Genomic DNA, 12,071 nt, shown 5'->3' with positions numbered 1-12,071 from the left:
AACTGGAATGGAGTATTTTATTATCAATTTGCCATTGTATACCGGAATTTCAGCTGACTCACTGTGATTTCTTGATGACTCCGGGTATTAATCAAGCGTAACATTCAGCCACGAAAACTGTTTTTTCCAGTTTAAGACTGCAGTAAATTACTACAATTCGACATCTTTATCAAGAAAGACCCGTCAATCAAATTATTATTTTTTAACTACATTTAAAAAGTCATAATACTGTATATGGATTTTGCCTTCAAATATAATTGTTACATTAAGAGCAGTTATGGCAATAAACCTTAGCTGTATCTTGTAAATAAATACAGTATATATGTTATTTTGTTAGATAACCTACTGATGACGCAAACATTGAAAAACAAGGGAAGTAAAAGTAGTACTAGTACGTATAGGCAACCCTGATCCCAGAGAGCAGTAGGCCTGCGTGTTCTAGATGTCTCCCTCCTCCAACACAGGTGATTCAAATGATCAGCTCATCAGCAAGCTCTGGAAAAGCCTGTTAACGACCCTCACCTGTGTTTGGAGAAGGGAAACATCTAAAACATGCAGGACTACGGCTCTCTAGTACCATGAGGGTTGCCTCCATTTGTCACCAGAAGATGCTATTTATTTGGTGTTAAATTCATTATTGGGTAGGCCTACTTTGGAAATGGCAAATCTTACTTGGGCTCCAGAGTCAGGTGAACACGGCACCCTTAATTTGGGACAGGAAGGAAACATTACAGTAACTTTCTTAGTCATGTCATGAAGTTGTATTATCTTCTAAGAGACGTAGAAAGTCAGCGTTTGTATTGAAATCGGAAAGTAAAAAGACGCAATTATATCACTTTCACACAACATTTACGGTGACCATGTGCTTTTTTTCTTTTTCCTAAAACGCGCACGCGACAAGTTCCTTGCTTGTCGAGAGCGCGACTTATGACGTAAGTGGTTTGCCGCGCAGTGATGATGGCGGTGCGTGAACGCGCAGTGAAAGTAATGGCTGCTCTAGAACGGCGGGTGCCTAGCCTCGATGATTTCGTGGGTCAAAGCTGGACTGCTTGGACCGAGTGGGCCGGTGTGACAGCACCTGATGGTAAGAGAGCGTAATGACGCCATAACTGACTGCTACGAATCCGTTTAATAAGAAACACAGGGTTTATTTTCGTGTAAACGGAGGATAGAGCTAGCCATGTTACCCAAACAAAGACCCTGCCGGGTCCTAGCGCTGGATGGTTAACATGTTGCTCTACACTAGGTCCATCTGCATATGTTGTCATGAAAAAAGAACCAGGGTAACTAATATGGGCCCATTGTAGTTTGTATTGTAGTGTTGGAACTGTTTTAAAACTCATGTAGTCTGTGCTTGAAGGATGTGACCAATTTTGACGAAACAAGCCAGGCAGCGGTGACATCAGAGCAGAAGGAAGCTAGTATGGCAGGCTGTGCGTGCAACTTCTTGTGAAAAGCTAGGCTAGCTTGCTAACAAGCCAGACAAACAATTCGTTGACGGCAGGATAGTTAGCGTTAGCATGCCAGCTAGTGGCTGGAGGATAGTGAGTAGACACCGGTGACAGAGGCTGATGCTGTTACCACCATGTAAATGGCCCAGCCTTTGCCATATCCAAACGCCGCTCTTGTTCTTTTCGCCTTTTTCTACTAACTTGACACCGATTTCTTGGACCAGTCACGTCCACCTCCGATATACTGATGTTGACCATGTTTGAGCGCCGGAGGGAATCATATGTGACAGCGCTTATCTAAAATAGTTGGCCCTTCCCAGCTTTCAGTATGTGCGCTCACCCATTGTTTGGCATCCGTCCAGTTCCAACTCTGCTCCTAACTCGCCAATAAAGTCTGCCTACACAGCACCTCACCAATAATATCCTTATTTTCCTCTTTTAACTACACTCGAACATTGACCTGGGTTATATGATTGCCTATTACATTAAATGTACAGCCGTTTCTTCAACTTTGTGGAAGGCCCTTCTTACGTGTGCAAAAATGTTGAGCGTTTTTAAGTAGAACTTGTTTTCCAGGAACCTACTGTACAACTTCATATTGTGCCTCACTTTTCCTCCATAGTTGGAGAATCATACTAAAAATGTTCTTAATGTGTGTTGTTTTAGGAGCTGATGTTGATGACTGCAGTAAAAATGGCAAAAAGGCTGCAGAGGCAATGTCACTCAGCAAGGAGGGCAAGTCTGCCATTAGTTGTCATGAACTTTTGAAAACAAATGTATTACTGGTATTTTGTCTTCTGTCATGTTTTTACAGCAGCAGCTTTGTGTCAAGATGCCTGTTTTTTTTATTATAATGTTGACAATGTGATTATTATCTGCAGTATAGGTGTGTGTGATTGCACACATTTTGTATTTTTATTATTTAATTATGCCCAAAACAATCATATTATGTATAAGATAAACACACGTTTTGAACCAAATCTGCAGTCCTCGTGTGATAAAGAACAGGCATTGGAGATGTGTCTAATAATCACCACAGCATAAATCTAGCATCATGTCAGTTAGTTATCTAATGCATTTTGTGTTCTTGCACATACGCCCACAAAAAGATTGAATGGTATTTATCTGTCAAACAGTCCACGACACGGGTGGAGCTTCACTTTTTTCAGATTTCATCCAATTTTTCATTTAAATTGTTTTTTTAAATTGTGTTCTTAACTAATGTACACAAAAAAATATTAGACTTAATGCTCATATTCCATTTATAATAGATACATTTGAAACATTTATCTAAAAAAAAAAGTTTATCTAATATCTAACCATGCCAACTTTTAAGATGAGTTTGTATTTGTAGTCATTGTTTGAAGTCAATAGAAGCACATTTGCCATGTTTGTCTCTTAACAGTCCTTTCGGTTCTTCTAACAGACATGTCCATCTTCGGCCTGTACCCTGGTTATGATGACTTCTACCTTGTGGTGTGTAGCCACTGTGGTCAAGTTGTGAAGCCACAAGCGTTTGAGAAGCACTGCGAGAGGAGACATGGTCCTCTGGCCAAACTTTATGCCCGAATACGTTCTCCGGCTCCACAGCCCCAGCAGAGGACCCATCACAGCCATTCGCCTTCTCAGGGGACCAATTCCATTCCCACTTTAGTGTGGGACAGCCGAGGCCAATGCGGCGGATCAGTAAGACCGCCCCCACAAGCCCCGTCTACACCACCCCAGCAGCATAGACCCACCAAAAGCACAAAGGAAGGAGCAAGGTAAGAATGGAGGGTGTTTGAGGGAGAGTGATTTGAAGATTTAGACGCATGCTTGGGGTTATTATCATGTTCAAAGGTGAAGTTCCGATTCAGTTCCACATTCAACTTATGGCCTTAATTGAGTGCTGCGTTGTCAAGTCCTTCCACATTGACTAAACTCCAAGTTCCAGTTCCTTTTTTGGGTTTATTCTAAATAGTCACTTTGTCCTTTAAATAAAGGGATGTACTGGTAGTTAGCTTACACATCGTCTTAATTTAAAATCTTACGCCATGATGCAAAGGCAGTGCCGTATTACACAAGCCCCTTGGACAAAAGCAAATGTGCCAGACGGTGCGGTTCACACGATTATTAAAAAGTTCGGACACTTGTACAGTCCACAACTTCAATGTAGCGGATTGAAAAAGCAACGGATCTGCAGATATGAAGAGAAAGACTAGTGCACCATCTAGCAACCGCTTCTTTAATTGGGAGCCTGTTAATCCATAGCACTGTTAACCATGTACAGTAGCCGATCGTCCATGCAAATGAATTAGGACCATTGGTCCAAGTTACAGAAACTTTAAAGTGTCCTCTTGTGTGAAACAGTTGCTTCAGATGTCAATTGACTTTTCCCCCCTTTAGTGCCGTATCATAGCAGCACATTAAACAAATTGACATTTAGCCATGTTGTTACACATAATTGGTGGTGTGTGTGTGACCAGTTGCAAAATATTGTTTTAAAAGTCGTGCATGTGTGCAGAGGATTTTTAACCTACCTGTGCAGACTACTCAAGTGGGGAGAAATATTGTAATGGTCCGCTATCTCTCATCAACAGACATTCCCCATTGGAAAAATCATCCCACAGCAGCCACACAGATTCGTCAGTATTCAAACAGCCGCCGCCTCTGGAGCCTCCAATTAGCTCACCACCTTCATCCATCAGAGACCCCCCATGGCCACACGGAGGCACCCCACCTAGTAGGCCTTCAGTCGCTGAAAGGTCCCCCACCCAAAGGAAGGATTCTTCTCCAGCCTCAGTGGTCCAAAGCCACCGTATTCCCAGGCCATACAACAAAGTGGCCTCCAGTAAGTTCTGGGGATCTTAGGGTCTTGTAAAAAAAGTTGCGTATCTTGTAGTTTCTTATTCTCAATATAGCAATTTAATAGTACTTAGTGATGAAATATGTTTAATGTTGCATTGGATGCGTGCTAAACACGAGTGCTTTTCCGTGTTTGTAGAAAGAGAGTGTGATCTGGACAAACACTGTGGTGTCCTTGATCCTGACAGGAAGAAAGTCTGCACTCGCCTGCTGACATGCAATGTAAGTTCCAAACCTTCATGCAGTCACACATTTTCTCTTGGGCTTTCCTCTTGTGATTATGACCCAGTGTCTACAGCCCACAGAAGAACAGTTGTTCCGTCTCAGATAAGCCTGAAATCTATTGTTTGTCAAATAATGGTCACCAATGAATAGGTTTTGTTTAAATTATCCCCATCAAATGTTTGAAAAGAAAAAAAATACTACTATTACTGACACAATAACCCATCTAGCATTGTGAGGGTGGCTTCTCGCACAGCAAAGTTAAATTATGTGTCGATTGATGTGTGAGAAGCAGGAAGTGGATGTGAGGCCGCATCAGTCTAGTTGAGATAGGCTGGCCTGATTAACAGGAAATGGAAGGGATGATTGGAGTGACACACAGGAAATCAATTCTAATCTTAAACCTGCTCTGAATGCATAAAATCATTTTTCCTGTGTTTCTTTTTTCCCACTTCAAAATAAAATGTATGAACGAACAGTATAGGTGATCTCTTAGAGTCTGATGTAGGCGTTCAAAGCACGATGAAAAACATTGTTGGAATTTTTTTAATAATGTTTTTTATTATCTTAATAAAATCAATTGTTTACCATTTTTAGGGTAGTCATTTAAATACTTTGTATTCTTGCTGTATTGTTCCTCTGAATTTTTAATTCTAACGCCAACATTTTTTCAAAATGGACACACTACGTGTCCTATTCTTCAGATCCATTCCATCCACCAGCGTAGGAAGGTGCTGGGTCGCAGTAAAAACTTTGACCAGTTGGTGGCCGAACTGAAGACGAAGGTTCGTGAAAAGGGGGCACAATCGCTGGAGGGAGGTTCTTCCTCTGGGCGGTCCCCCAGCCCAGAGGCACCCAGAGAACAAGATGGTGCTCCACACTGCCGAAGACCTTTGGCCAGCCTCCCTGCTTTCAGGTTAGCTTTGTTAAAATATAGCAAAGGATGCATTGTACCTAACACACACACTAGCTCCCATTAATTTCAACTGAACCGGCACATACGTAGCTGCTTTTATTGTTAATATGATTTCAAATAGTACATTTGCAGTTGATTTGTGACTCAAGGTGAAACTTACATTAGGTGCAGTGTGCTAGCGGCGAGCCTTGTCATAGCAGGACACCGTAGGACTCTGATAGATGTACTTTTCTTTGTAAATGAGATTTAAGATAAATCAGTCCTTCAATGTCTATGTTCCAAACGGTGAATAGTAGGGTTTGGAATCTTTGAATGTCTCACGATTCGATTCCGATTTTTGGGTCTGTGATTCGATTCAGAATTAAATTTCAATTAGGGGCGATTTTTGATTCAAAATGATTTGATTGACAAGGATTTTTGCTACAATCTATAGATGTGCAAGGAATTGTAATGATCTACTCCCGTCTGACTTGCTAATGCTGATTAGCACGCGGCACTTTTATGACTCAAAAGAACGGCTCCACACTGCAAAAACATAACTTTTATTGGAATAACTTGATTGTGACTTTTTCCTTCTACTCTCTGTGGCTACAACTTAACAGTGTGTTAGACCGCGTGTGGAACCACACTGCCCCTAAGTGGCCAAATCGGGTACAACATGAACAGCGCTCCAAATAAAGGCACACAAAGACAAGACAGGATAAAATAATTTAAATAAAATAGATTTTGGGACATTTAAAATCGATTCTGAATCGTACTAAATGAGAATTGAGATTTTTATGAGAATCGTTTTTTTGGCACACCCCAAGTGAATAGCGATCACCACTTCCTCCTTTCCCTTGTTGTTCTCAAACGGGCTGTGTGTGTGTGTGTGTGTGTGGAAAGCATGACAGCCAGTTCCTTTGCCTCCCCTGACTGTGCACACGTCTCAGCAATGAGTCGAGTCGTTCTGGCCCATTAAGCGTTGCATGACATTTTATCCATTTGATGTGCTCAGGGCTCAAATAAATAAATAAACCAGCCGATTTGTCTGCATTGTTCAATGGCGTATTAGTGCCACGTATGGAGACGGATTTATTCTTAATTGAAACTTTACTCGTCCTACACGGCAGCTAGAGCGACAACACTTCCTCATCCCCTATCAGCTGACTAAACACTAACCAATCAGACGCTACCATACTTTAGGTAAATGCAAGTGAATGACGGAGAACAGCAGATTCGACACATCAGTTTAGCTACTTGTTCAAAAAAAATACCAAAATGTGTGAATCATAATTCTGGAAACATAAATGTACAAGTAAATATATATTTGAACAAATTAACCTAAATGTTTGATCCTCAGTGTGGACATTCGCAAAGCGAGGCTTCTTCGTCGCTGGCCGTACCCAACGCTTCAAAGTGCGAATGCTTAACATGATTTGCTTCATCTCTGCTAAAGCAATTACTAACTCCTTCTTTATTTTTTTTGCAAATTTGCCACTTGTTAAAGTAAAGTGGCAAATTTACTTTATAAAGTAAATTGCCAAATTTGTTTGGCAAATTTTGTTTTTCTGGGAATATTAGCACCCCCCCCACACACACACACACACACAAAATGTATACATGGCCCTAATACGCCGTCGTAGCATTGAAATTGTAATTCTATGAAATAATCCCGTTTTTTAATAAATGTAACTTTTATCTGTTTGTGATTTTTTTTTCTGTGACTGTAGAGGAATATTATTATTATTATTATTAATATGTATTTTGTTTTATTTTTTGTATTGTCAATATGTAACACACAGTGACGCACAATGGACTTGTCGGTCCAGTTTAGAATTTGTGAAAGACCAACAAAAGAGTCGGCTATTTAAATACAAATGTCATCTTTAGATATGCCGCATTTGCAATGACAATTGCCGTGATTTTTTCTTTTTTTTATTAATCAATTATTTTACTTATACTTATGTAACTGGTTCGCTTTGTCTTTACAGTCGCTCCACAGCTGTTTCAGAGAACACTCCAGAGGATGACAGGCTGGCGCAGGATGAGGCAAGCCTCCGAGCTCCCTCCCCTCTTGTCCATGGAACAATTTCCAGTGACGAAAGTGAGGCCGAAGGAGCGGAGGACCCTGTTGAGTTCCCATCTTCTGCTGCACACCCAAGACCAATAGCAGTGAGCATTTGTGTCTTTTTGACATTGAGAGAAAAGAAACAAAAGGACTTAACATCAATTTGTATTTGTTTTACCTCATAAAACTGTTTCGTTTGTGTCCAAGCGAGTGTATTTAATTTCTTATTGTATGTTATGTTGCCAAAAGTATTTGCGCTTGTGTCTTTACCCACATATGAATTTAAGTATCACCCAATTCTTGATTCATAGGGTTTAATATTACAGTTTAGAATAGGAGGTCAAAATTTCCCATAAGCATACTTCTAAACCTTGTGGAAAGTCTTTCCAGAAGAGTTGGTGGCTAAACCCAATGGATTAAAAAGGGGTTGCGCTGGTTGGCACCCGCGGATTCACATATTTACTGTGATTAGGTTGTTGTTTTTTATTAAACAATGCCATTTTTCCATAAATATGGAATAATGTGTATCCGCTCTCTCCAGATGTGTTCATTTGGCGGCATTGTTTATGGCCACGGCATCTACACATTTGACAGAAGGCTTCACCACCTAAGATCGGCTTTTAGCAGCATGCTAGAGCAGCACATCAGCGCCCATCTTTGGAAGTAAGTCGGTTCATTGATCAAATGTCTTTATTTACATTTTCTATTTTAGAAACCGTGGAATACACATTGACAGGGCTGAAAGTACTCCGGACAATGCCAGATTTCCGGATTAAGACATTTTTGGGCAAGACCTGTCCTATCATCCATCTTGCCTAAGTGCGTCCGTCCACGCCTTAGCGAATCAAAAGATTTAATCCACTGAAAATATAAAGCAGGGGTGGCCAACCCTGGTCCTCGAGAGCCACAATCCAGCCTGTTTTCCATGTTTCCCTCCTGCAGCGCAGCTGAATCTAATGATCAGCTAATCAGGCAGCTTTGCAGAAGCCTAATAACGATCCTGATCATGAACCAGGTGTGTTAGGGGAGAGAAACATGGAAAACAGGCTGGATTGTGGCTCTCGAGGACCAGGGTTGGCCACCGCTGGAAAGAGTACCATTAGCCAATTAGAGGCAGAGTTGGGCGGGTCTCGTCTTGAAACAGCTTGACGATTGACATATCCAGATTCACGACCCGCACATCTTTAAACACACGGTGAGAACACGTCTTTACTGGAGAAAGGTGTGAAAAACAAATGGCGCTGGCCATGGCTCGATGTAAAAGGGTGCGATGGAAAACCTTTCTCTTCACAAATTGACGCAGCCAGATGTTAGCATTTGCGGCGTGTGCTGGAAGAAAGGTGTGCAGTGTCAGTCGGAGCGGAGCGAGAGAGCACTAATACGCCATGAAGCAGACCCCGGCCACAAAAGTTAGCTTCATGCGCTTACTAATACATTGGCAGGTTTTGTGCTAATGAATTTAGTTACCCCCTAAAAAAAATAAATATTCATATCACTTGCCACAGGAGCACATACATTGCATAAAAGTGGCACGACAGTACTACGTTTTTAAAGACATGAGCGCACTTTTGTGTATTTCAGATAGTATTGTAAAATACTATTCCATTTAAGTTATATCAACACAGCTAGCTAGAGTCGTACTGTGACCATTTTCTGTCAGTTGCGCATTCTCTTTTTCAAAACCCTCAGGACACTTTGTATGATCAATTAATGACCACAAAACTTTTTTCCTCTTTGCCAAGAGTGCTGGTTATTTTTAATATCTGATCAAAACTGTTCTATGCAGTGCATCTGTGTTTCTGATGTGCTGTTCTAATACTGACTGAAATTCTTGTTCAGAATAGAGGTGTTCAAAAAAAAAAGAGTACATCTCAAATACTCATAATAAATAGCTTTTATTTCCATGCATATGAATGTATTGCACAATTGTATTACTCATAAAAAAAACAAAGTTTCCTTTCAGATTCAGTATTTTCTATGGCAAAGTAAAATTTTAGATTAAAAAAACACACAGGTGAGTCTAATAATCATCCGAATGTGTTCACTGAGAAATGGAGTAAAAGCTTATTCTATTCTTTTAATTCAGGAAAATACCTCAAGCCACCAACCATCAGTGTCCAACTCCTTCAGCCAAGATTGTCACCTCGTCGCCCCCCACCTCCATAACCAGCACATCCTCCACTTCCTCACCGTTACATTCTAAAATCCGCTCAGCCGCTCATATGAAGTCCTCCCTCAAAACCGTGTCGTCATCCACATCTTCCAGTCGCGGGCCGGGGAGACACTCCACAGCCGTTCCATCAGAGAACTCCGGAAACAGCTGTGGCAGTGGCGGCATGGGAGGCAGTCACGTACTGGGTGTGCATCACGCGGGTACGGGACGGCTCAAGAACCCGGTCGGGCGTCCCAGCAAGCACATGCTGAAGCTGCGAGAGGACACGTCCGCCGCCGCCGCCGTCCGCAAACGAAAAGCCCCATCCCAAGAAGGGGAGCATTCGGGCCCCAGCAGGAACTGCATCACCCTACACGACCGGGGCCGCCCCCCCTCCATAGCCTCTTCCGCCTCCCCCACCCCATCCTCCTCCAAAGCCCCCATTCACTCACCTCTTCCCCACGGACACACCAATGGCACGCTCTCGCCTGGGAGCAAACCCCGCCCCCAGCCCTCTCCCGCAGAGTCACACTCACCAGCTGCAAAGACGGTCTGGACCTACAGACGGACTCATCCGACTTTGGCTCATTCATCATCGCCCCCAGAGACTTCTTCCATCAACAATTCCTACTGTCGGAATACTGCTGGGGACTCAGGACTACTCGGTCAGGGCAGCGGGCGGGTATTCGAGCACCAGGGTTTGATCAAAAAACGTAAGGGGGGTGGCCTTGAGGAAGACTCCCCCTCAGCACACCGCCTGCCCCCTTCCTCATCTTCCTCTTCATCCTCGTCCACTCCTGCCTCCTCTTCTCCTCGCTCGAACTTCTACCCATGGAAAGACAGTAAGAGTGGAGGCCTGGCTGGGGGCATGGAGAAGAAGCTGGGCACACAGAAGGTGAGTTTCAACTTGCAGGCTGTAAAAATTTGCTTGAGCAGGGAATTGAAGGGAATACGTAAAAACTCCAGCAAACTGCTAGAATGTGTGGGTGGAGGGGCCAATGATGAGGTAATGGATTTTTTTTTTTTTTTACTCCTCTAGATGGTGCTATTGGATTAAAGATTGCTTGAATTTCTTTTGTATCGTTAAACCATCCTTGTGAGGACAAGCGGTTAAGAAAACGGAAGGATCGTTAAACCAAGAGTGCCATCTCGAGTAGTAAAAAAAAAATATTGCAAGTGCTTCATGAAGTTTCATGTGTCCATCACTTCTTATTGTGCATCGGTGGTCATTGTCTGAATCCTTAAGAAATCATAAAAACGCCATCTTGCTTGAGATACTGCGTCATTAAAGTTCATATAAAACTTTAATGTTACTATCGTATACCGTTGTGCATCAACACAACACCTCCCTTTTATCATGTTCCATCGCTAATTGGCTAATTACATTGTCATCGAATTAGACTGGGGACAGACACGGCATCACAACCAGCCGTGCCCATTAAAGTCTGCACCCACAGCGAACCATCAACAAGAGGAAAAGGCTTAATGCAAATTGAGGTAGAGCCATGAGTGGTACATTAAAAAATAATAAAAACGGGGTTACAAAAACACTGCGCAAGCCAGTGTAGTACGCAGAAATTAACATACCTTTGCGGCTGGCAAGTTTCCATCTGCAGCAAAAAATTACACATCAATTTTTATTTTTATTTTCATCTACTCGCATGGATCTAACCTGACAATTTAAATTATTTTCATCTAAAAAAAAAATCTAGACTTTCAATGTTGAGGTGACATAATGACACGAGGCTGACCCTGAGAAGAGGAGTTTTGCAAAACTTCAGTTCACATTTCCAAGAGATTTAATAGATTTGCTCTCAAATAGAGGTGCAAAAATAGATTAATCAGCAACTAATCAATTATCAAATTCACTACATTTCTGAAAGGTTAGTGAATCCTGCTCTAAACTCTACGTATACAACATACTGCTTATGGTACCTTTGTTTACATCATTGCTCCTCCAGCAGTTCACTTTAAGATGATTTGATATGTAGAACATTGACCCAAAAGTGACATTTAAAACCATAGCACACCAGAAATGTACTGATTATATGAAATGTACAAGATTACAATAGCTGTCAAGATGAAAGTAATTAATTAGTTTTTCAAATGTGTTATCTTGTCCCACAGCCAAAACTGCACCATTAATTGTGCCTGCCTTTACAAGCCACGAGAGGGAGCCAGCTGTGCTTGATGCAAGACTTGGCCAACAGGATTGTGCATGTGCACGTGCGCGCACTTTGTACACGTGAGCTGGTGCTGTACATGGAAATAGACTGAAATAAGGGTGAAGGGGTCAAATATTTTGAATGGATGGCTATGGACATCAAATACCTCAAGATCATCCGTTTATGCTGCTAAATTAAATTTGTTGGTTTATTTATAAAAAAAAAAAAGTGAAATAAACATCTTTACACGTTGATTTTTTTTTTGTAGTTC

The 12,071-nt window shown here is 41.8% G+C and overlaps 1 protein-coding gene across 1 annotated transcript; it reads left to right on the top strand.

Moving 5' to 3' along the window:
* The first annotated feature begins 917 nt into the window (after positions 1 to 917).
* atxn7l2a (ataxin 7-like 2a) lies at positions 918 to 12,054 on the top strand. The gene is made up of 10 exons (XM_077574179.1): positions 918 to 1,084; positions 2,118 to 2,186; positions 2,878 to 3,214; positions 4,031 to 4,281; positions 4,435 to 4,517; positions 5,222 to 5,433; positions 7,407 to 7,587; positions 8,025 to 8,146; positions 9,570 to 10,530; positions 11,763 to 12,054. Exons 1-10 carry the CDS (start codon positions 955 to 957, stop codon positions 11,778 to 11,780), a joined length of 2,364 nt encoding a protein of 787 aa, XP_077430305.1. The 5' UTR covers positions 918 to 954; the 3' UTR covers positions 11,781 to 12,054.
* Positions 12,055 to 12,071: the final 17 nt, after the last annotated feature.

Source organism: Vanacampus margaritifer, chromosome 8, assembly GCF_051991255.1.
Source record: "Vanacampus margaritifer isolate UIUO_Vmar chromosome 8, RoL_Vmar_1.0, whole genome shotgun sequence".
Taxonomy (NCBI): domain Eukaryota; kingdom Metazoa; phylum Chordata; class Actinopteri; order Syngnathiformes; family Syngnathidae; genus Vanacampus; species Vanacampus margaritifer.
This window is presented reverse-complemented; position numbering and strand designations above follow the sequence as displayed.